At 37.5% G+C, this 26,397-nt stretch overlaps 2 protein-coding genes across 5 annotated transcripts in view; one reads left to right on the forward strand and one right to left on the reverse strand.

Annotated features, from left to right (window-relative positions):
- Positions 1 to 26,397, reverse strand: part of LOC129569311 (NIF3-like protein 1) — a 188,744-nt gene that overhangs the window by 12,353 nt on the left and 149,994 nt on the right. The window lies entirely within an intron of this gene.
- Positions 7,359 to 26,397, forward strand: part of LOC129569027 (lachesin-like) — a 41,189-nt gene continuing 22,150 nt past the window's right edge. For 3 of the 4 annotated variants that reach the window (XM_055447415.1, XM_055447416.1, XM_055447417.1), the window contains exons 1-3: positions 7,359 to 7,765; positions 20,116 to 20,225; positions 22,471 to 22,656. In XM_055447415.1, the coding sequence (XP_055303390.1) occupies positions 7,684 to 7,765; positions 20,116 to 20,225; positions 22,471 to 22,656 (378 nt within the window). In that variant the 5' untranslated portion in view covers positions 7,359 to 7,683. Of the gene's footprint in view, positions 7,766 to 9,443; positions 9,457 to 20,115; positions 20,226 to 22,470; positions 22,657 to 26,397 lie in introns of those variants that run through there. The other variant, XM_055447418.1, reaches the window with a different exon arrangement.

The following is a 26,397-nucleotide window of genomic DNA, read 5'->3' on the forward strand; positions in this document are numbered from 1 at the left end:
TTATATTGATAGCATTACCGTTCTTTGTCCAAAGTTGTGCCTTAAAGCACATAATTCACATCGATAATGTATGGTTAAAAAACATTTTCTTTTTTCTCAAAAGCAACGCTTCACGTCCAAGCAGCTCCTCTCTCTCTCTCTTACTCTACATCGTTTGGTGTGTGTGTGTGTTCCAGCAAACAAGCAGCTAACAAATGCTCTTTCGCCTATTGCCATCGGTAATTTTTGATACAAGATGTTAACAACATTAGATATTTGTAAGCGAATGCATGCAACGTATGTTTGTGTATGTATTTGGGGAGTCTATGATATGTCTATCAATAGTTTATATGCGCTACGAATCGACCAGCACATTTATATAAATTCTACAACATATTACACGTTCGACTACTCTCGTGTGTCTCGTTGAACGTTAAACGATGAAATGACGACAACGAGCGCACGAACACTAAATTTCCAACATATGTTACACGCATTCAACTCAACATATTCGGAAGACCATCTCAACTCAAATCACTGTTCATAAATTTACTGCGAAAAATTCGATAAACTTTTCGTGCGCTTGATGCCTTTTTTCTTCTTCTTCTTCTTCTTATTTTTCGTGTATTTGTTCGAAGTCATGGCTCTTTTTCACTATTGGTTGCTGCTCGATTTTTCATTCATTTTTTCCCTTCATCCCTTTTGCACGATTTTGCCGAATGTTTGCAACCGTCATGATCGTATCTCTATCGTATTGTTGGCCCATCACACACATCGAAAATATTCGCATTGCTGTCATTTAAACACATTTTCCAAGAAAAGTTTCATCCCTCGCATTGTCGACAAACATCGATGGGTGTTCCATCGATTAGAAGGGATTTTCATTTTTATTGAAAATTGATTGCCCTGCGTCACTCATATTTCATTGTATGCGAACTATAGTGCATGTTTTTTTTATGTTTTCTCAAGTGATTCTATGATTTTTTTGACTTTGTGCAAACAATAAATTCTATGTAATACACCATAATCGATGACGATTATGTCCACATTTTCCGAAAGTGAAACTTTATTGCATTCGAAATTCATCTCAATGGCAAAATATATTTTATGTACCATTTGACTAAGTGTAACGGACATCACATAAATTATTGTTATGAAATAGTTGACCTTCCTAGGAAATCAAATGATTAAGTGGTGTCGAATGGTGTTTTTTTTTATTGCTTTTTTGTTTCACAAAAACAGTAACCGAATGAAACTTCAGGGTTTGATGAAGTGCCGAATTTTTTAATGACTTACAAAAATTGAAGGCAGTTCATAAGGACCATAATCAAAACAAATTTAATTCCAACTATTCTAAAGTATAAAACCTTCTTTCGTTAAGAGCGAAAAAACACCCATCGAATAAAATGTCATCCCTTCTGAATTGGTTGGCCCAAAATCACACTTTCTCCATAGAAATTCATTGATTGAATTGCTAGCAGTGCGAAAAAGTGTGTTAACTTTCTGCACGTATTTATGAAATTTAATGAGAATGATGCGGCAGAAATGCAAAATTATAAAATTGTGAAATCATCAAGCGTTGTTCCTGTGCGAGAAGAGGAATTTTCTTCATGCAGGTTTTCCGTTGTTTGGCGTTGTTGTTGACACCGAATACGATAAAGTTGTATGGCAAAGTACAGTGTGGCAAACATAAAACTACTTCGTAACATTTGAAACGAGCGTATGTGAACAACTACACTATAGTCCTAATGGAGTTTTGATGTATTGTTTCGTAAATAAAATACAAGTGCGACTTTGAAACAAATGAAAAGCAACAACAATGGTGAACGTGCTTGGGAAGGGAGGGAGGCGGCGAAAAAAAGTAAGCCAAGCATCGTTGGAATTGAGAGTGAAGGGTGGTGTGATGGAATGAAACAAATACGAAGATAAATAATAATTTTATAGCATTGTGTTCCGTCTGGTGGACACTTTCGCAGCAACACGAGCGAGAGTGTACGAAGGCATTTGCAACATTCAGCTTTTCTCAATGAGACGAAGTATAATGCATTGTAAACGAACATTTAAGAATTGAAAGCAAGCGAGAAAATTTCGCAAGAGCGCGAGAGAGTAGAGCAAGAGAATTCTCTTTTTTCCTTTTTTGATTCGTTCATTCGTTCACTCCCGTTGGCATGTATCGTTCGCGAGCTGCGATTGTATCCACATTATAAAATGTCTAAACTTATTTTCGTTTTGCCCAATCGTACGGCACGTAACACAAAACTTATTTCGCAGAAAATTTACAGCCTTCACTATAAAGCTATAAAAATAGTTGGGGCAGTTGAACGGCAACAAAATAGCAAATAAACCAAATTGAATGTAATAGGTTTGCGAAAACGCAAAGGGGGACGATGGGAAAAAAAAAGCCAACGATGAGGAAAGAGTCAACCGAGTGCATTGGAGACAGCGAAAGGAAGAGAGCTGTGGCAATGGCAGAGGGAGCGTGCGAAGATAGTGACTGTTTCATGCAGTTAGTATGCAATCTATTAACAGGCGGTTGAGGCGACAGAAAGAGAAACAGAGAAATGATTCAAACAAAGTTAAATAATCGAAAACGTACGTCGTCTTGGTGGTGTGTGTGTGCTCGTTGCCGTTAAAATTTCAATTTAATTATGGACGGAAGAGTGGCTGCACGAATGAGCAAGCACTTTGCCTCGCTTGCTTCCTCCTATCATTTAATGCTTCCTGATGTCTCTCAATTTAGTACCATTTTTATTTCTCCGTCATCTTTTTTCTCTGGCATTGCAGTTGCCACTGTCGCTGTCGCTGTCGTTGGCTGCTGTTTCGTTGCAAAATTGGTTTTACTCATTTCTTATTTGCTGCTTCTGACCGAGCTAATTACGGTTTGTGAGCATGCTTATTCTTTTCGCACACTTTAAGTGGTACTTGGTTTTGATTTATTAACATAACACCCAAAAATTGGAATAGTTATGAAATAAATTTGTATTTCTTTTGCGTTGGATCGTCAGCAGCCGCTGTATTGGCTATGCATTGAGTGTGGAAATGTATCTGCAATAAGTGAATTTCGATGCATTCGTGCTTCATCAGCATGCTTCGTCGTATCATTCTTTTTTTTTCGTATGTGTCCTCGGCATCGGGATATTATTATTCGACGAGTGAAAATGTGCACTCACACAGAGAAACAGAGAGAGAGAGAGAGAGAGAGAGAGAGATAGAAAGAGAGTGTTCAAGCAAAAAAGTAAAAGAATCAATAACATTAAACATGTACAATTGTGGTTGACAAAGATTTCGCTGAAAGTTTGCAATTGGCAAAGTTTTTCGGAGAGAAATTATGATGGTATTCCGTTCAAGGCGAAACATTATTATCACATTTGGATGTGTGCATTTTGCACAGGAAAAGTACTTAATAACAGAATTTATGCATGTATCTTCCTTTTTTGTCCGCAACTATTATCGTGCGGTTGTGAGATGCTTTTGCTCGACTCTCCGGGAAAATATAGTAGTTTTCAACAATTTGGCAAAATGCATCGCTTTCGAGTGGTTGGGTGGCTGTGCATTTCAGAGAAGTCGATGCAAACGAATAAATATTGTGAACTTATGTGTTAGCCTTACATTTCCATCCGCTTCGTCATCTCTTTTTCGGTTCGAGTGTCGTGCGTTGAATGCCACTGTAAATTTAATGAAGATAAAAACAATCGAGAAAATGAAGTGTTGAAAGTAAATCACCAGTTTATCGATTGGAAACGCATAATGTTAGCAATAAAATGATGTTGTTGATGATGACAATGCATTTGGATGGCTTTTGACCACGAACTGATTTAATACTCTTGAGCAAATACATTTGGATTGTAGCAAATAAAGTTTGATGATTGATGTTGACAAATAAAATGGAAATTGCCGACGCATGGCCACTCACTTTATATTATTACGCATACGTGCGGGTCGGCACTTGCAAGAGTGCCAAACATCCTTCAAATCTATTGCAATTGTTGACCGATGCTGACCGATCAAATAAACACGATTTATACTCGAATTCATGACTACTCTTACGAAATGTATAAAATCAACAACACATTTGGCCAATGTCCCGCATGCAGTAGCAGCGGCACCACCAGCCACCACCGCCACATATGTAATCAAAATCAAGTATTCATTATTTCAGGGAGGCATACATTAGTTGCAATCATTTCAAAAACCATTAGGCAAATGTTGCAAACTTACGATGCCAGAGCGAAGTTTTTGGCCGGCAATGAGGGTGTTTGTGTGTGTGTGTGTGTTTTTGTGTTTGTCTATGTGTCGTATCTCGTTTATCGTCTATCATGAACTTTGTTTGAATGACCAAAACGAGACCTCGATTCGTCTCTGCATCACGCCTAACTCGAACATATCATCCTCGTCGTGCTCATCGTCACTGGCTACTGTAGCATCGCATTTGAAAACACATCGTCTAACTGTTATAATAACTTTAATGCACTTCATCCAATTTAATATTGTCGAGTGTATTATACAAAATATATGAGCATAAGTTTAAGTGTATTATATGGAAGTCTATTATCCCATAAACTGAAGCGCATTCTTTCCCATTTGGTTGAGTTGTGTTGTTTTTTTTTTGCTCGATGTGTGTGTGTGTGTGTGGTGTTATTTCCGTTCTATTTTTCCGTTCTGATCGCCACTGCTGGTGGTGCTGGTTCTAGTTGGAAAAGTACTCGACTCAGTGTTTTCACCCATCCCGCGGACACTGATAGCACTTGATCTACTGCATGGTTCTTTGTTTTATTCCCTCCCTCCCAACTCCTTTGCTCTCATTCGCTTTTTGCTCGCCTTTAAACAGCAAACGTCGACCTTGTACACACCGGTGTGTGTATGTGTGCTTATGTGCTCGCCGAACTTTGTTGAACAGCAGTGAGTGATTGCCGTTACTGCAACCGGCCACTCTCCAACAAATTATATTTTTGGTGTAGTTTTTTTTTTCGTTCCACTCCAGTTGCAGCTACTTTTTTCCACTCTCTCCAAACTGACTGTGTCTTCGCTCAAGTGCTGTTCACGCGTCTGTGTGAACAGGAGCCGCTGTTAACGGTAACGTACTGTGCACTTGAGTTTGTTCATGTTTTTTTTTTTTCAAGGGATGGATAAACTAGATGTTTCCTCTGCTAGTTATGCTGCTACGGCTGCTGTTGCACTCAACTTTGATGCATTTAACATATATCTCTTTCTCAGGCAACAAGCCTGTCGTAATATTTCAATGAATTTTGATAACAATCATTGCCATTGATTTAAACTAACTCTCTCTATGTCTCTCTCTATCAATACCATGCCCGGACGAATCAATACCCATTCGCAGCTCACTAATCCATATGCAAAGTTCTGCGAATCGTATATAATTTCTCGGCTTTAAATCGATCTAATCGTCCCATTCGTGGTACACCCATTCATCAATCGTATACATTGCCGAACCGATGCAGTTGAGAAAAGTTTTCGCCATTATTTTCTAAATATTTTTGTTTATGGTTGTTGTTTTTTTTTCGTCTACAGAGCCATCCATTCATATCTCCAGCCGTATAATCTGCTTAATGGCTAAAGAAGACTTGTTGTGTAGTATTTTTTTTTTGTATATCGTTGTGTTTTTTTCCGTGAGTTTTCCCTCCATTTTTTACTTTATTCGCTTTCGGTTCACAGTTTTCGTCATCCACTTTTTTTTCGGACGATGGAAAAAGCCAGCTCGGTAGCGTTATTTCACTTCGCTTCGTTTCCATAATATTAATTCCATTGCTTTGCCTGTTTCCTTGAACGCAACCGACAGCACCAAGTGCGAGTGGTCGTTCATTCATATGCACGTATGTTTTGGCTCGATACGCGCATTGTTGATGAAATGCAAGCAGTGCTTTGCCATGAATAGCATACGTTTTCCACGATCAAATGCGATTCAACAACAACCGAAAAAAAGCGAAGAACTGTTTCATGTTCTCTGTTCATAATTCGCATTTTTTTGCCGCTGCATTGTGCAATACAAACACATCGAATCTCGTTGTAAAGCATCGTTTGCTCACTACTACAAATGGGGATGGTGACTTACTTTCCTACTTTCAGTTTTTTTTTATATCGATCGTACACAAGTGGCATTTGTAGTCGGTTTCATTGCTTTTGCTGCCAGTTTTTTTGTATTCCTGTTTTAGCGGTCCTCGAGCTCATAATCCAAAACTTTTCGCACTATAAAAAAAACAATGACCGCACATTGCTATCGATTTCATGGTTTCCATTGGTCTTTCGACTTTCATCCAATCGTTTTTTTTTGCATATATATATATATATCCATATATACATTTTCAGGTAATTTTGGATTTTATTGTTTACTTTGTGGACGAAAAATTGTAAACTGTTGAAAAAAAAAATGAAATTAATATGCTTCAAAAATTCGGTTTGAGCGAAATAAAAATTGTAAAATTCCACAACATTGCGCTCGATAATCTCATTACAAATATTTAGAAGGCAAACATATTTTCCACGAAAATGCCGACTTAATAAATAATGCATGAAATAGCAGCGGTTGCATGTATGCGACTTTGGGCCACGTGCTTTTTCGGCATCGGATTGTGTTTGCGAACGAATGCGACTGCGTTCCAAAAATCAAAACATTCAAATTCTCCTGTAGCTCGGCGTTGTTGCCCCTACAGCAGTGATGACGGCTGCAACAGCAGCACAGCACCGTTTGCCCCACGATGATGATGATGATTTCTTCTGGTGTGATCCAACATAAACAGCCGAAGCACATGCTTTTGAACAGTTTGCGCATCAGTTGCGACTTGCTCTTATGTGGCTTTCCGTTTAGATGCCATCCATACACTGCTCCATCATGCCAATTCGATGTGGACGGTTTATTTGCAGTAGCTCAATATAATACAGCATTTCAACCAATCGTACGACTCTGTGATGCGAATCAAATGAAAATTCGCTGTTTATTTTGAAGCGCCACAACAACAACAACAACAATAGCAGCAGCAGCAGCAGTAGAAAAACACGCTCATTCACTCACACTCTGTGTGTGTCGTCGTCGCACAAAAGATTCGAAGGAGAAATATGTGCATTCGCCAGTCGGTGCTTCGATGCGGTGGCTCAGCAACTGTAATATACTTTTCAGTTGTTGTTCATTGTCTAGCGTATCGCATCTAAAAAAAAAACATTCACTACATTCGTCCGTTGTGTGTTTGAATCCTCTGGATTCCTCACATGAACCAAACCGCACCAGTTCCATGCACACACAAACGTTTGTACAAACGTACGTCTCCCGTTCACACCGAAACATCCCAAGCTAGGATACTCACAAATATTCCATCGTTGCAGTTTTAAGTTTTCATCAGTTTATCACGGATCGTGCTGATATTTGGATGGAATTTTTCGAAACTGCCTGAATTCGCATAACGGACTCACTGTCTCTCTCTCTCTCTAATTTTTCTCAACGATTAACGGCTGTCGGTTTTGCAGTCAGTGATTTTTTTTCTTTCGTTTCAACGAATGATCAATTGCGAAAAAATTTAGTGCAATTTTTTCATGTGAAAATTAAATAAAAAAAATTTAAAATATTTTATGGTGAAAATTTTCAAGTTTTTTCTCAACTCGCAAGAAAATCAAAATTATGTGATTGAATCTCGTTTTGAAAACAGTGATTTTGTTCATTTGTGAAATAGAAAAAAAAAAAGAGAAAAAAAAGATATGAAGTATTTGCAAAGTTTTAACCAGCTTTTGCTAATAAAAATGTTCCTGCAGTTTTTTGTTGGCTTTTCGTTAGTGAAATGTAAGTTTGTGGCTTCTGATCTAATTGCGTGTGTTTGTTGCAAATTTTGAACTGAGATAGAAAATGGTCTGCAATAGCAGCAGCTCCTTTTAAGCATGAAGAAAACTTTATCGAGATTTGTTTTCCAGTCAACTACTTTATTCCCTTCTGAACGATTGAATTCAATTGAACCGATTTTTTTTTTGCGATCCATTCCTCTTTTTCCACTCGTTTTATATTACATTTTATGCATTAAAATGCGTTTGTCGCTATCGAACCGCAAAAACATGATTTAAAATTCATTTCGATTAACTGAATGGTGTACAGTCAAAAGTGCGTAAATTCCAATAAACAATTTGTGGTTCCTTTTGATTTTTGAACGCGTTTGATGAAATTCAATCAATTCCGTTGCACCATTTTTTAATTAAATTTTCCACATTTAAATGTTCGACGCAAAATTGTACGTTTCGTATACAGAAAAAAAAATACTACGCTCATTTCGTGGTATGTACGTTTTTTTGTGCGGATAATGGATAGAGTGAGATCAAATGTTCAATTCAGTCAGATTAATCCGGTTAATCAAATTAAACCAAATCAATCGGCGTTTTTTTCTCCCGAGTTATTACATTTGGCAGCGTAGAATCGGTGCCAAGTTTAATCTAAAATTAGCTGGTTTGAAAATTTCAATAAAGCGAAATTCCAAATGAGTCGAACGCGGTTTAGAATCAATTTTGAATGAAAAACATTAATTGAATTTCGGTTCGGGTAACCGCATTCTATTTTTAGTGTATGATAAAAAACTGCGCATTTTTGTTGACATGTTCCACCGCAAACTGATTTGATCTTCATTAAAATCTACAGTTTTTTTTATTTCCAAAGAGTAACTTTTATTTCAACCGTGAAATTGACCATATATGAAGTATTGACCATATTGAAGTAAAACTGAGTGCTTAAAATTACATTTGACACAATTCCATGAAAACCATGCTCCTATGGTAGGATCTTTTTTTTTCAAAACTAAACCCGTCGGAAAAATGAAACTTGCAACATAATTCACAAAAAGTGACAACATTCGCCTTTCAAATTAAGTCAATTCAAATATTGACATGCTGATATTGAGATGGGAGAAAAGTAATGAATATTACTTCTATTGATCTTTTGCGATTGCATTTCTCGGAAATTGAATGGGTCTGCATCTCCGATTACTATGGTGTACGAAATATCGTCGAAAACCGCGTAAAAATACCGGTTGAAAGGTAGATTTATGTATTGCAACCATAAAGCGATTATAAATAAAATATGGCCTCTGGTACAAAGGTGGAAAAAAGCGTATCGATTTGTCTTTATGCGTCGCAGTTTAATGAGTTTTATCGGTGTGTTCAGTGCGTCATATTTTTTTCCGATATTAAGAACCGGTCTTCGACCGTTGAACAGCCAAATAATTCATTAGCGGCAAAGTCAACGAACGAAAAATTCTGAAGAATGACGAAATCATAATTTAATCTCCGTAGTAGAAGCACTGATTTAGATAGATAAAGAGAGACAGAGCGGAAGACTGCTTAACATTTTGCCAGCCATAATCATGCGATGTTTTGTATAATATATAATATGTATTGTTTAAAAGCATTTAAATTCCATAATTTCGTCCGCCCAAAACGTGTAAATTTTTAAATTTATTACTTGCACCTGGTGTCTCTTATTTCATGTCAACGGTACGGGAATCGCATGTAAAAGAGAAAATAATGTGTTGAAAAGTTTGTGCTATTTCCAACACTACTATTGTTGGTAATTGTGTGTGTGTGTGCTGTGCTTGGGTTGTGCTGCTGCTTTTGACGTTTCTAGATCGGTGTTGCTGTGTTTTTGGCACAGTTTTAACTCAAAAGCGCGTGAATTTGTGCAATACGACCGACCACCAACGACAAACCGACAGAGAGAAACAGAGCACCAAACACAGAGAAAGAAAAAAAAAGCATGACGGCAAACCATTTGGCTGTTGGACGCGAGTGATAACAAAAATCTGCTAGAGAAAGCATAATTGCTTCGATAGGTTGCTGCTGCATCGATCTAATATAATAGACGAATATTCACGGCACCGCCAACAAGCGACGACAGCGACGACAGCGACCAAGCGCAGTGGTGCAAAAGACAAAAAAAAAACGAAAACAAGAACGACACGAACATAAGTTCTTCATCGACTTTCACCGACGGCACAACATTCCCCGTCTGTTTACGTCCTAAATGCTAATGAATCAGATTCCGAAATTCATTTGTCTTTTTTTTTCTTCTTCTCTCGTTTGTTCTTCCTTCATACTTGTCTTTTGAATTTGTGCCGTTCGTCCGACGTTTTTTTCTCGTCGTCAACCGATGTTTACCACTGCATTTGCCGTTTAACTACTCGGCTCTCGCCGAAATTTTCATTAAACTGACTGGCTGTAGCTCTCGCATTCAGATTAATTTTTCCCTTCAGTTCCAACGTACTCGACGCACTAGTTTTCGGGCGACGAATATTTGTTCTAGATTTTAGTGGGTTGTTCTTCTTGTTGTTGTTGTTCTGGAATCGGTAGCAGACCGTGTTCTTCCACACTGAGTCACTGCAAATAAATCGGCTGATGATGCCGACATTAGCAATATTAAATGTGTGCTTGCAGCACAAAGCCGTACGTCGCAGACGGAAAAACTCACGCGTAAAGTGAAAGTTTAGCAGGTGTTCGCGACGTGAGTGTTTGTCGTGTGTAATTCCACTCCTCTCTTCTCGGTGTTTTGGTATCGTGATATCGTTTTGATTCTTCATTTTTTTTAACGTTTTCGTCTCATGGATATTTTTCCCATTCTAATCCTTTTTTCCCGGCTACCATTCAGAGTAGAGCATTGTTTGCACGGAAAGCTTCTTTTCGTCGAGTTTTTTGTTCGCCGTTTTGTTTGCATCGCGCCTCGAGAGCCAGCTTTTCCATTGGGCTTTCATATATGATTCGCATTGCATTCCGTCTGCGGCATTTCATATATGTATGAAAAAAAGGAACAAGCGAACAAATCCGACATTCGTTTCACGAGGCGAAACAAAAGAGCAATTGAATCAGCACAATCGAGCATGTGAACATCGGCAAAGAGTTTCCGCATTTTCCAGAGCAACACATTGTGCGGCACACAAGCCAACAAACCCACCGACAACAACAAAAAAACAACAGCAGAAAAACACAGCAGACGCTTACGACGAATTGAAAAAGTGAAGAAAAGAAAATGTACAAAAAAAAAATAAAGCACTTGATTGTAGTTGTTCACAGTCCATTTGTTTGCCGAACAGCATTTCCAACTTTAAGCCAACATTTATCGACTTATTTGATTCCTCATTTTATTTATTCATCCATTCTGGCAGAGAGTTCGGTTCTGTGCCCGGACTCACAATGGAAAAGAAGTGTTTATTTGTAAACGATGCCATTTTTGCAACGCTTCTCGAATCAAATGGTAACGAGCGGAAAATTAGTCATTCTTTTATGATTAATGCACAAACAATTCTCGTTACTTCAAAAAAACTTGCACATTTTCTCCCTCTCTCTTTCTGTCCATTGTTCTCTGTCTGTATTCCGTTTTCTGGTTTAGCTTGCAATCGAATCATCATTACGAGCGATGAATTTGCTATTTCGCCGCCACTTTTCGTCCTAATGAAAGAATTGATATTAAGTGGAACATCGAGCGGAGAGTCATTTCAAAAGTGAAAAGTCAATTTGCATTTAAAATCATTTATTGATTTCATGCACTTCTCCCGTTTAAATCGACCGCAATGAAGAAACAAGCTGAGTACAGTTTAAATCAGATTCTTCCTAAATCCAGCGTGTCGCAATAATGCATTGACAATAAAGCGATTCATTTTCCGTTCACCGGCAACATGACATTGATCCATTGGAAATGAAATTGCAATTTATGTATTCTCTCTCTCAAAACGTTGCAACTCCTAAAAAGCATTCATGTAATATTCAAAAGATTGAAGCACTTCAAATGCTCTTCAATAATTCAATTTACCAAAATTGGAATAGTGAGTTGTGAAAAATTTTAAAAATTTCAACCCGTAAACGATAGTCTTGTTACCAAAATAACTGATTCTCCCTTCCTCTCGCCTTCGAAACGAACTTAACGAACAAATGTAATTTTAAATGGCCCATTCAACCAGTGGATTTCTGGGGCATGAAAACAATTTCAATTTGTTTCAATCGTGGTGGCGCTGCAATGATGAGCCAATTTATGGGCAAAAATAGTCACACGAGAAAATAAATTAGAGCGTTGGTTTTGAACCAAGTGATCAATTTTATTTGTAACACCATTCCACGAGACAAATTAATTGTTAACTGTTATTTTCTAAACCATTTTCAGTAAATTAGCGCAGAACGGATTGAATTTCATGTGAACAAATTGGCTCTATCGAAAACTGGAATCCTATGTTTAGTGTATTTTATTGCTGTGGCACAGCCCATAAATGTCCATTTTCGAAGTTGATTTTATGTTTGCTACAGTATTGAAATACAAACAAAGTGCACGGCGCAGCTAATGGAGCGCGTATTTTCAAATCACATAAAACCAAAACCCACTTCCTAATTTCATTTAAAAGAATGCAATGATTCTATAGCCAGAACAAAACCGTCGCGAATAAAATGGAATCCGACACAGAATAAAAGTTGAAAAACCATTAGAGTTTAAAGGAGAGAGAGGAAAAAACGCAAATATTTAATAATAATAAAACTTTTTCGGGCGCAAATTTTTATGAGTCGCGTTGCATTCTCGTACGTATGCAGTAGCAGTGGCAGTGTCAAGCTTTGCTCTCTTTTCTTCTGTTTTACTCTTTCTCTCCATTAGTCCATTGAAATAACAAAACGTAACAAAGCACCAAAACCAAAAGCATATTGCAGTTTATGCGAATACAAGAGACGAAAAAAATATGTATGAAAACGAGACACAGCGATATTGGTCTGTCACTCGCTTATCTGACTGCTAGTGGTGGTGTGGTGGTTGTGGTGCGAGCACGAGAGTTGTGCTCTCAGTTTTGGTTTGTATTGCGGTGGAATCGAAACTGGCAAACAAGAGAGAATGCGATACAGATTCGCAATGTAATTTATTATCAAATAAAGTCGTAATAGATGTACGATGCCAAGTATACCGGATACACGGCGTGTAATAACTCGATCTGCACATTCCCTCACACCGTCTCGCTTTATGTCTCTGTCTGTGTGGCTCTGCGTTCGCTCTCGTCGCTCGTTCGCACCACACATGTACTTAGTGCAATGAAATAGACGAATGTGTCGCTGGAGCTTTTATAGCATTGTATTTCTTAATGGTTTATAGTGTGAACTTGGGGACCGGAGCGTGAGTTTTTTAGCATTCGACCCTTTTTTTCACTCTCCCATTCTCATTCTCATTCTCTCTCTCTCTCTCTCTCTCGCTCTCGCTAACACACGCTCGCTCTTTGTCTCATTCTCATAACGTCGTTTGGTTCTATTTTCATCAGCTCGCACTTGCTCGCGTGCGCATTTTCTTTTGGCTTTTCTCTTCTTATTTCGAAAATTTTTATTTCAACAAACTCATATATAACCATTTTCACAGCGGATTTCATTCGTTTTCTAGCATCCTCATTGTTTTGTGTGTGTCGGGGTGTGCAAAGTCGTTCTTGCTTTTTTCGCGTGAGCACGGGATATAAAAAGTATTTTATTTTATTTTTGCGTTAAATTGACGACGAACGCAACGTTCACTTGCTTCCGCATGTCGTTGGAATTTTTCTACCTCGTTGCTGTTGGAGCTGCTTAAAAGCCGACGAGACCAAGAAAAATATTATGTCTGAGATGCCAGCAAACCAAAAACGGACAAAACGAACCAAAAACGGAACAAAAAATCACCGAGAACTGCAATTTTTGCCACACGACTCTTGTTGTAATTGAGTCCAAAGACCAAAGCCACATTTTCCACTATTTAAGCACTTGCCACAAATGACAATATTTGTGCTTCTTCCTCGTTGGCTGTTCGGTCGCTCGGCTTATGTGTCTTTTTAATTATGATATTTAACTTTTTGTTTTGTAAACCATCGAATTCAGAAGCATGCTTTCTTTTTAATTATTATTTTTTCCACGTCATAGTTTTTGTGTGGGATAAACAATTCACTTTTTGTGTGCCACATTTCATCATCATTTTGCTGGAATTTATCTTCAACTGCGATTCGCATTCGTGGCAACGCAAACAGGCGATTCACATAAAAATTAGATACTGAAGCTGCGATTGAAGTGAAAGCAATTTGTGCAATTATTAGAATTTTGTCGTTACCCAGTGCAATGAGTAAGGAGTAAATGTTGAATTCTCTTTAAAACTGACATTGCATAAAGAGTCCGTTTGCATGCCTTCAATTTTAAGGTTTCTGCATTTTATATCCAGATTTAGTTGTTAAATGGCATTCTTTAACGAACATTCTATTGGTTTGGCTGCTCGGAACGAGGCAAAAACTTTCAACGAAGCGCAATTGCCGTGAAAATTGTATGCAGCAAGCACAACCCATGTGAATATTAACATAAAGTGCAAGATTCGGAGCATAAACGGTTATTTTACGGCATTCCTTTGCGTTTGTTCGGTATTTGGTTGGAAAAAAATCCCCGTGATCACTAAATCCGACCGGCACAACAAACCATCGCAATGCAGGCGAGGTAAAAATGCAGTCGTTCAAGGCAGATAAAACGTAACGAAAATCGAGTCAATGTCATTAGCTGTAAGAAGATGGAGTTTATTTAGTGCTAATAATATTTAGTAAATAAAAACAAGTTTTGTAAGATATGATTTTCAATGGCTGCGACGTCGGACATTTGATTATGTCTGGCTGTTTGGCGTTCACTCACTCCATGACGCTGTGCACTATACTATTTGCGTTGCTGATATTCGCCCCATACACGATGATGCTTAAACGATTCCTCTCGTGTTAATTACAGCAAACAAATGCGCATAAAAATAGTCGCCCCATCATCAGCAGATATTGCTGCTGAAATAAATCGAATTTCAGTTTTTGTCGGTTTGGCTGATTGAAAATTGAAGGCAATCTTAATTGCTTTAATTGCATCATGAATGGGTTTCATTCACATTGAGATCTCAAAGCGATATAAAGAGAAAAGTCGCCCCAAAGTGACACACACACACACACAGCCATTCCACTTAATAGCCATCGAGCTGGTGCAGTTAAACATCGCATATTTTTTTGTTTTTGGATTGAAAAATGAAGAACAACAATTTTACACGAAGTAAACACGCAATGGGAGATTAAGAGAGAGAAAAAGAGAGTATGAGTATTTAGAAAATTCCCTGTATAATGCACACTACGCACAGGCAAAATAAATGCAAACAGAGGCGAATAAAACAGGAGTATATGTGTGTGTGGAAATGGCACACCGAGTGATAAACGCAAAAGAAACGAGAGAGAGAGAGAGAAAAAAGAAAATAGTTGAAATGCTCGTAAAATGCACCAAACCGAATCCATGAAGAGATTTCTGCAAACCTCGAGAAAATGGCTCGTTCGTCGAATGAGTATTATATGCGACAGCATCCATCCAATTTATTCATCATCAAAAGTTCAAAAAACTACCATTTTCTATTTGCAAATTTTTGCCATATTTGCCACTGAATTTCATTTCAACTGTATTTTTTTTTCTTCTTCTTTCGTTCTTCGTTTGTGTCATGTCAACTTATTCTCTCTTCTTTTGTCGTCTCTTGATTCTGCTTTCTCACTCACTCTCGCTTGCTCTCTCTCTGTCTATTTGTTAGTTGTCTGCAGAAATCATTATCCATTATTTGTATAGCAAACAAAAGCGAAACGTTGAGGTTTGGTTTGGTGTTGTGTTGTGCTGGGTTTCTTTTGCTGTTGTTGATTTTTTTTTCTCTCTGCTCTGGTGATGTACTCTCGGTCGGTCTCTTCATTTGTGTCCAACACACACTCACAAAATACCAGATGTATAAATAGTTTGGTCGGGATTGTAGCGAAAATATGAAGTGAACAAGAGGACGGAAGTAGAGAGGGCTTTGCATCTCCATACAATGCGATTATGTTATTTTGATGTTTTTGTTCGTCAAATTTTTGTATTATTTTGCACTGTGAATGGATTTAGAGCTACTATCGGACAATGCATAATGTGCTGTTTTTGGACGAATCACAATCTTGAGGTTTTAGTGATGGTGGTGGTGACGGCGGCGGTGACAGCGCGCTCCAGTGTCATTCGACTAATGCAAAAACAACAGTCATAATGAAAATCCTTGAAAAATCATCATAAATCTGATGCTAAAAGTATCCTCAGCAAAACATGATTATTATACATTCGAGTCCGAGAGAGACAAAAAAACAACAGTTTCCGTCGAAAGAATGGGAACGTATAATGTGATAGGGGAAAAAGTATGCAATCCTCTTTGGTATGTGATAATAAGGGTCATTACAAGCAAAAACACAAACTAAAAAAAAAATTCGCATCATATTTCGTGATGTCTTGCGAAAATGTGCCGAATGCAACAATTTGAATCTTTGCCATTTCTTGCCGTTGTTAGTTTTTTTCGTACACGAATGTCATTCGAGTTGTGTGTGTGTGCATGTGAATTCGGCAATGTTTTCGTCGAGATTACGTCACTTCAAGTACACGATCGAGTGAACAATCCCAAAGCGACATCACAACAGCGCAACAAAAACGATAGAAGAAGAAGAAGACGATGAGGGAAAAAAATCAACAGTAACAATGAAACGGAGATGAAATGGAGTAATGAAATAAAAATAAAAATAATAAGTAGACGAAAGGAATAGCGTGGCTGTAAGTGATTCCGTTGCATATCTGACTAAGCATTATCATTGTTGTGCATAACACATAATATTCGCAAGTACAAAAGGAATACAGAGCTATAGTGACACATTCATCGGCGCGCAATTGACTATGCACACGATACAATGGCAAAATATACGGCAATAATCATATTCGCAGAAAATACACACGAATAAAAACCCAACACCATCGAAATGATGCCCGAACAAATTTCCCAAGAATTCCCAATGCAATCGAATGATTTCTTTCGGAATTGCAACGAGAAAAGAAGAAACGATAAAAATAAGAATGCGTATCAAACTGTCGCTTTAAGTTTGTGTGAGTGTCTGCGTGTGTGTGTGTGTGTGTGTGTGTGTGTGTGTGATGACAAAAGAAAAAACACAAAATTGCACAATTATTATGATTTTCGCCTCGACATGCAATTTAAAGATTGTGTGTTGCTCCAATGTCCGTTACGATTATGAAAGATAAGAATTAAGTAATCCAAACGAATTCGCATTAGCTTCTTTGTCTATTATGGCAATTCCATCTGGAAAGCAAATGCAAATGTCATTCTGGGCTCTATTCCATCGGATTACGTATCATGGGATGCATCCGAAAATATTTGCGCTCCTTTGGCTTTAATCCGCATTGTTTTTCATTATAATAACTTGCCATTGTGAATTGCTCTCAGTCACTCGTCCGCCTCCCCGGCTCACCCTTTTCTCTTGGACATATTCGATGGAATGGCTTCGTTTGTTTGCACTTTTTGCATCGTTTGCCACGAGAAAGTTGTATCTATTTGATGCTCTTTCTTTTGAATTGTTCCGAATGCCCAGCAAAACGAATGCAAACGGATCCAATGCCCTTGGCTAGCATTCACCGAATATTCTATAGCATCCACTGTTTTTCTATCCATTTCAAATATGCATTACTTGTCGCACCAAAAAGAATTCGACACACAAACAAACAGCAGAAAGAAAGCAGAATTCCAACGCTTTTTCTCCTAAAGCTCGCACAAAATTCCCTTTTTAGTGCTGTTGTTCGAGAGTAGTTATGGATTGTGATGTGATTTTATTATCCACGGTATGAACACACGCATTTTGAATTTTCATTCTATTTACAGATGAAATCAGAGCGACATAAAATATTTCATATTGAATGTGCTGTAGTACAACAGCATACGACTGCATAAAATTCGATGCAAAGTGACATTTATCACATCACTTTTTTGTGCCCTTTGCCTTATGCATCGTCACACTATCGAACGATAAGATGCTGCAGACGGCATGTTTTTTTTTCTTCATCCTCTCTTAGCCATGCTTCTCAGCGCTCTCAAACTATAGACGACAATGAGAATAATGCCATTTTAATTCAATTCCCAGCAGTTAACAGTGCGATACGATTTTCCGAAAATGTTTTTGCATTTTTGGTAATTTTGGCAGCTATAAATCGCACGGATAGCCTGTGGCAAAAGCGCGAAAAACCTTCACAAATCTCATTAAATTTTCTTCGCTACATTTCTCTTCCTCGAACAATTTCTTTGCCGTTGTCGACGCCTGGCTCTCGTTTGCACACACACACACACACACTTCTAGCAGCATCTCTCGTCTGTATGTGTGTTTTGGTTCGAACCGCACGCCATTCGTGTTGGATTTTCACTGGTTGAACTTGAGTTCAGAAATCATATTAAATATTTATAGAGATAAGAGTTACAACAGTGGGGGAAAAAAAGCGATGCATTATTCGGTTGTTTTTGTCAGCGCCAGTCACCACCACTGCCAACCAGAGTAAAACAGTAGAGGCAAACAGCAGCCAAAGTTCGAAAGAGTCACATTCTTCGAAAGATAAACTCGGCTATAACAAGAGCGTCAAACATAACCGGTTGCACTTAAGCAATGGATAGGGAATTTTGCAAGTGAGTTACTGCATATATACAACACTCACCAAACGACCGAGCGAACAAACGAACGAAGCAGAGAGAGAGAGAGACACACACAGAGAGAAGAAAAAAAAATATTTATATGCGAATGTGAATCATTGTCCTGACTGTGTTCTTTCTGCGATTGTGGCTGTTTTTAGTCGTGCAGTTCCATTTCATAAGTGTTCATGTTTTATATATTTTCATTTCTTTGGGATTGTTTGTTTGCACCACTGCCATTGTCGTTTGTCGTCCATGTCTCATTTTCAAGAGAATTTCCCAAACGAAATACGAATGGGAACGGTGGTGGTGATGGCGAAGGGATAGTGTCATGTGCCTTCAACTGGAAAGAAAATGTACACTCAAAAACAAATAATATGTGTACAATTTATTCATGATACGGGTCAAGAGTGCTTCTTGTACAAACTGGCAGCACGAGAGAGAGAGAGAGAGAGAGAGAGAGAGGGAAGGAAAAAAGCACTGAATCGAATGGTTTTTTTTGTTGTTGTTGTTCTTGCTTTGCACTACCTTGTCGCACCCGTTGATTCGTTCACATGATTTTAAAGCACACATAATTCCCTGAATCAAAGAAACGATTCAGTGAACTTGACTTCAGTGCGCTCAAGATTGTCGCTATTGACAATAACTGATTACTTTAATGACTCTTCAGATGATTCGATATTCACATTGAGATTTGCCATTAGATTGCGACTCTCGCATTTTGTCTACTTTTTTTTCCATCGTCTTCTTCTTCTCCGGATCAACTTTTCTATCCGCACTTTGAAGTACACGATTAGCGAAAACAAATCATGTGCCCTTGTAATTGGGTGTTACATTTCTTTGTTATCTTGGAAATGGAAAGTGATTGAGTGTGTGGGATGAGTTTTTCCATATATGTTGTTGGTTTTCTAGGGAAAAAAAACTCAATGGATATAAAAAAAAACCGGAATTTTTGTTGTAGATTATTGCGAGAAATTTGATTTGCTGGAATTCTTTTCAATAACGATGTTTTGATTTCAATTCTGAAAACTTGCATTCTTCAGTGAAGAGTGACAAATTTACATCCTAAAGTCGGCCCAAAATGGATTGAAAGAAGAACCGGGATAATTGAATTGTCATTTTTTGGGGTTCGAAATAACCTCAAGGGAGATTTGGTCAGTCATCAAAATATGCTGTAGATTTGTCGGGCATATTTGAAACATCTTTGCTCATGCATAGATGGATGGACTGGGGACGTGTGACGGTAAAATGACTCATGAATATTGTCTACTATGTATGTGTGTGTTTTTGTTGGCATCTCGAAACAAAAGCACGGATAATCAAGTGTTAGATCAAGTGTCAATTACAATTTGAGCTAGCGCCTGCAAAAATGCACCACTTAATGCCACAATAGCATTTCAAATTTATCCGATTTGGAATTCCAGCCGTCAAATGGATCAACATTGACAACGAAAATTTTATTGCTCAAAATGGAATTTGCCAAGTTGACTAGAAATATCTCTTATTCATTTAACGCTTGTCGTCTCTATCTCTTCGTTCTCGTTTGCAGTACAGCAATAAAAGCCAGTGGCTGGTCGAAGAATTCGTTTTCTCGATTGCCACGCTTATTTTTGAATTTATATGTATGTATGTGTGTGTGTTCGATTTCGTTGCAGTCGCCATCAGCTTTCAACCCGAGTTCGCCGAGCCCATTGTAAATATTTCTGTAGCCGTTGGCAGAGATGCGACGTTCACTTGTCACGTACGTCATTTAGGTGGATATCGAGTAAGTATCATTCGCCTCTACCCTCGCAGTGCTATAACTGTGTGTACATAGAGTATATCTAGATACTTTGTAACAATTGAAAATGTACATTCTAATGTTAAATAATCGTATTTTGACAGAAATGGCTTAAGCAATGGCTTTTCCATTGCGACTTGTTATTTTTTTTTATATTTTGTAAATAAAAGGAATTTGTGTATTCGTCGTTTTGTTTCGTTTTGTCTTCTATTTTGTTGTTGCTCCATTTCAAAGTGTGTGATTATGTATGCTTTTGTTGTCGTTCATCGGAAAATGCAAAATATTAAAATGGAAGATTTCAAAATTGGTTCGATTGCCTATAAATAACCAGCATTTTGCTTTCTAGCTCGCATCTTTTCCGTTTCGTTCGTTAAATCGATTTTTCTTACATAATATTGAATTTGCATACATTCGATAACTAAATTGAGCGCTTACTTTACAAAGGTCGAACAAGATTTATTTATTCGACTTCGTTGCATCGCTATCGTCATCCATTCTTCCTTCTGTTTTCTTTCAAGGAAGCAGATTTTATTTTGCATTTAAGTGCCTTAGATGTTTGTCATCATTTTACTGCCATTTCGTTTTTCGTCCGTCCTCTCTCTCTCTCTCTCTCTCTCTCTCTCTCTCTCTCGGAATGTCGAGACGATAATTATTGAGCATTCGTTTGGCAAACGTGCATTTGACTTTTTGGAATAGTAGCATTTCTTTTGTCATCAACTATTCCGATTGCCCTTCGTTCGGATCGATTTGATGTTGAATGGCGCATTGCGATAGAAATATGAATGGCTTTGCTCGCTGGCTGGCTCTGTAATGCCACGTTTCCCATTTTATCCATCGAAGATTCAAAGCTTTGTGATCGAAGAGCCGCTCGTTTGACGTGACATCGTGCAGTTTCCAGTTGCAAAACGTTAAGAGATGTTGTCCACTCAACAAGTCTGAATCGTCAAAACAAATAGAAAATCGCCCGTTCATTCGTTTCGATACCATTCAGCATTGTTCATTCAACGTTTTTTTCTTCCTTTTAATAAGCGACATCTCAAATTCGTCTTTCGCTTCTTTTTTTCATTTCGTGCACGACCGAATCGACATCGCCAGCCAGTCAACCAGCCAATCAATTCATCTATTTCAATTTCAAGTTCTTATTTCATCGACAGAATAAAGACCGCTTGAAATGGCTTTTGTTATCAATTTCATTGGCAAATCACCATCGAGCGAAATTTGAGTGCCTTCACCTCACTGCCAAACGAATCGTCTCCATTTTAATTCATCAAGTGCACTTCGAATCGAAATTAAAATCGTTGACGATTTCAAGTTAATGTTATAAGATTTTTTACGAAGATCAAAAAAATAGTTTTGTGACACTCACATCAAATCAATGGTGGATGGAACATTTTCTGGTACGGCAACAAGGTAATAGCACTCGATTCATCACCATGTTTATTGTTTCGGCGTGTCTCGAGAGCACTCAAATTGAAAAAAATAAAATAACAGACGAAATGAAGAAAACTTGAAACAAAATGCACAGTTTCCAATAAGTTTTTGTTTCTTCAATTTGCAGCTCATTTTAATTGTATCAATTCCGAACATTTCAATAAGCCAATTAAGCAGTAATGATTCAATTGAAGCAATTGAAATACTTGGCAATGATGATTCATTAGTATTGCATTAATAATGTTCTCCGAAAAAGCTACGCATCTATGTGAGTTCCAAAATAAATCGAGAAAATTTCACTAGAATTCAAAATCGAACATTTTCAATCGGCATTCAAAAGACATCATATGATACGCTACGACGAAGGTTTGAGGTTTTTTCAATTTTCCGCAGTAATCCTGTTTTTATGAACATGACAACGTCATGCACTTACTTCACGTTTCAATGAAACTTCCAATCTGAAACGTGCATCAATTCTTGCTATTGACTTAAATGTCTTAATAAAGCCCATCGTATTTGCTCAGCGCAGCGATGCCAATATTCATTTTGTAGTAGGTAGTGATTTATTTCTAGAAACAGCCATAACGAATACAGTAACATCAGTGTATTCAACGCCTGGTATACACATAGTGGTTGCAACTCAAAAATACCGTTCAATCTGATGATTGCGCTCTTCAACCACACCAAATCTATCTGATATTCCCTGCCGTAATGTTCGCATCAAAGTTGCATCACTCGTTGGAAAACATAGATTAAAAATTGAAATACTTGCCATTTATAATGTTTCACATTTTCACAGGTGGGTTGGGTAAAGGCTGATACCAAGGCAATTCAAGCAATTCACGAGCATGTCATCACACACAATCCACGCGTCTCCGTGTCTCACTCCGATTTGAATACGTGGAATTTGCACATAAAATCAGTGACGGAAGATGATCGCGGCGGTTACATGTGCCAACTGAATACGGATCCCATGAAAAGTCAGGTATGCAAAATCAATCAACACACATATCACAATCAAATTTAATTACATTGAAATTGCCATGCAATTATGGAATTGGAATGGTGCGCGCGAGCGAGCTATTCCGATGACGATTTCGTTCCATTGTGGATTTAACATTTCAAAAATTAATTCATTCAGTCAAGGGGATTGATATCGTTTGACAGGAATAGGTTTTGGCAACGGAACATTTAAGTTCAATATTTAAAAAAAAAATAGATTGAAAAAGTTTACGATGATTTTATAATGATGTAATTTAAAATGAATGGTCATTGATCAATGGATATTTAATTTAACTTAATATCTTCTTGCAAATAAAAAAATCCCTTCGGTTACGGAAAACGAAAAAGTGAACAAGTGAAGTAGATCAATATTTTACTGAAAGACTTCATCACAACACCCCTTGGTATTGATGCATTTCAACACCACGTACTTGAGAAAGTCTCCGATGTGAAATCAGCGAGTAATTGTTATTTTTGGGATTGATTAGAATAAGCGTAAAATATTGATCGCATTAGCAATATGTCTGGTTAAATCAGCATTTATTTTCGACAATAGCAGTAAGCGCTTAACAATAGGCAATTTTCGTATTTAGCAGCTATCACTGTTACTTTTCATTTTGCTAACATAAACATGCTGACGACAGCTCGACTGCCGTGTGTGTGTGTGTCTGTGTGTAAAGATTATGCAATTTGTCAAATGAAAACACGCTATCAAACGTAGTTAATTTCAGAATTAATTTCACTGAAAACCGAAACATAGTGAAAACTTTGAAACTATTTGAAACACGACTGAAGCGCATGCAGCTGCTCAACTTGCGACAGTCAAATTGATGATAATGATAAAAGTTGAATAATAAATTATTCCGAGTTGTGCGACGACCGAGCCGACACACCGAATCTTCGCTAAAAACTTATTTTCCTCGCTTTAATTTGAAAACACGTTACAATTTCGTACATACACGAATACGGTGGTGATTTCGTTTGTGAGAGAAGGAAATCTCGAATGAAAACGGTTTCTATTGTCCATATATGTGTATAAAATTTAATGCGTTTGTTACTCTCGTCGATAACAGCTTTTGGACGAATTCTGCGGCTTACTGTGTACACTATCCCATCGACACATTTTATTGAATATCACGCCACGCACAATACAAGCTTTCAATCCAGAATGTACAGAACTATTAACGACGACAAAATGTGATAATTCTCCGACATCACACACAGTTTTATGGCATTCTGAAAATTGTTTTTTTTTAATGAAATGACATGTTTAAAGAAAACCACCAGCACAGCGCTCAATTTCTCAATTTATTTTTGGAACTTTGAAAGCGAACAAAACAATGTGGCCAGACATTAATTGGTTTTTGGAGCAATTCTTTACTCTATTCATTGGCACTATATTTAAATAAAGATACATCCGTGCTGCTATATGGTGAACCATCTGTGGCAATGTGCTATGACCAAATTGATCGTCAAATGGAAAGTGCACACGAACACAATTCAAGCGTACGCATTGTCGCATCGATATTTGTCTGTCAATAAAATGAGTAATGTTTCAGCATTTATTCATTTTTTTCCCGTTCGCTGCCATTGAGCATACACAATTTGGCTGCAAAAAAATGCAGCAATCGATTGTATTGTGAAAAAAAAAAAATTTTTAATTGACTTTTGCTTCATTTAACCGCCATCATACTTTTTTCTCTCTCGCTCGCTTGTTTCACTCAATCGTTGAACAAACATGCAACGGCGTTTTTTATTGTTTGAACCCATTTTTGGCTCGTTGCAATAATTCATTGGTCATTCAGCGTTGTTTGGGCATTGATAACGAATAATAAATAAATATTGGTATTGATAATGTGAAAGTTCAAAAATTGAATACTTTATTTACTTTATCAATGAACCAAACGAAGCGAGAATACCTGCCGGCAATTCGCATCAACAATAATAATTCGATAATTTTGCATATTTTCATCTGAAATGCATTTTTTTTCTTGCACTTTTAACTCACAATTCAAATGGGAATACCAGCCCCTTAGCCACAATTATTTCAATCATTTTTATATTTATTGGAGCGGCATGAATCAAAAGCATAACAAAAAATGTTGTAATTATTTTGAAAAAGGTTGCACATTCTTGATTGTTTTCTCACTCAAAATAACACGTTCTTCCTCCATAGAATTGTGGCTGTGAGAATGAAAATGGCAATACAGGAATAAACATTCTGAAACGCATCAAGAAATAAAAAATTCGCAAAAATGAATCATGAGTTCTGAATATGCAAAAGTGAAACATGAATTTACATGGGCAGCATGTTCACTTTTGCGTATTCAGAACTAATGATTCACTTTTGCGATTTTTTTTTCTTGATGCGGTTCAGAATGTTCATTCCTGTATTGCCATTTTCATTCGCACAGCCTCAATTATTCGAAATTCATTTGTAGAACTGTGTTCTATACATGTCTTCAATTGGCTAAATTGTCAATTGAATGCATTTTTCCCTCTAAATAATTGTTGAAGCAAATTATTTTCATTCAAATCAAAAGCGTTGTAAAAAAAACACCAGACTTTGTTAAACCCGTTACTATTTCCCAAATGTTTTCACTTATTTTCTTCCAAGCGTCAATCCACTTAACGAAGAGATGTCTTACCTGTTTCCAAAGTGAAAATTTTGAATGAATACTTGACTCGCATTCATAATGACAAAGATGCAAAACCCGTCGCACATAAGTACAACAACCATTGTAACACTTCGTGATGTTTTTGTGTGTTTTAAACTTTTATTAGTTCATTGAAAGCGTTGTACTGTGCAATGCTGTGCCGTGCAGAGAGTCTCTTTTTAATCACTTCATGATATTAACACAACAATGAATATTGTTGAGTTGCAAATAAAGCGCAAATTATGAGTAATTTGTACGGCTTTATTTTAATTCCATTGGATAACAGCCGGAGATTTTCGGTTCGCGCAGCGTATGCTTTGCCAAATGGTTTTATTGAAATGTGGCTGTGTGCACAGAGTGCGGACGAATGAACAAGTGTGAACATTGTGAGTGAATGTGGGGAAAATGAAAATAAAATTAAAAACGATAATTCATAAATCATATTGTCCGTCGTCGGGTAGAATATATGTACCGCGATTTACGACAAAAGCTTAATGGAATTCCACCGTTTAATGCTGCATCAAACCGGTTAAATTGTATAAATTTGGGTTTGTTTCCGCGTTACTTTCGTCGCCACTGGCAATTTATCCGTATAAAAAAAGCATTTAACACCTGAACGCATTATCTCGAGAATTATAGCTGCATGCAAACTCTTCGTCGGTTGTGTACTGGCCTCCGGCGGGAGCTCAAATCGAACACTCTAAATCATTTGCGGTGAATTGATTCATGGCATTGAACAAAACATTGAAAACATATTCTTAATTCACAAGTAACATATGGAACTGCGAATTATTCTCATGCAATATGCTCGTATCAGCAGACAAGTGGATTTCAAGACTTATACTTACGCATTGACAATGGAAGAAATCATCGAAATTTTATTTATTCCACTTGCTGGTTGTCTTCACCGTTGTTATCACTGTCAGCATGTCAGTGCAAAGAGATTACCAGCATAACCGTAACGGCATTCCGTTTATAGAGTTCGTCGTGAGTGCATAGAAAAAGGGGCGAAGGATATGATGCAGTTAGAATAGCACACGCGTCATCATTTATTTAGGAAGCGAAAT

This window comes from Sitodiplosis mosellana, unplaced genomic scaffold, assembly GCF_009176505.1.
Source record: "Sitodiplosis mosellana isolate CC-2019 unplaced genomic scaffold, AAFC_SMos_1.0 Smas_scaffold_30, whole genome shotgun sequence".
Classification (NCBI taxonomy): Eukaryota; Metazoa; Arthropoda; class Insecta; order Diptera; family Cecidomyiidae; genus Sitodiplosis; species Sitodiplosis mosellana.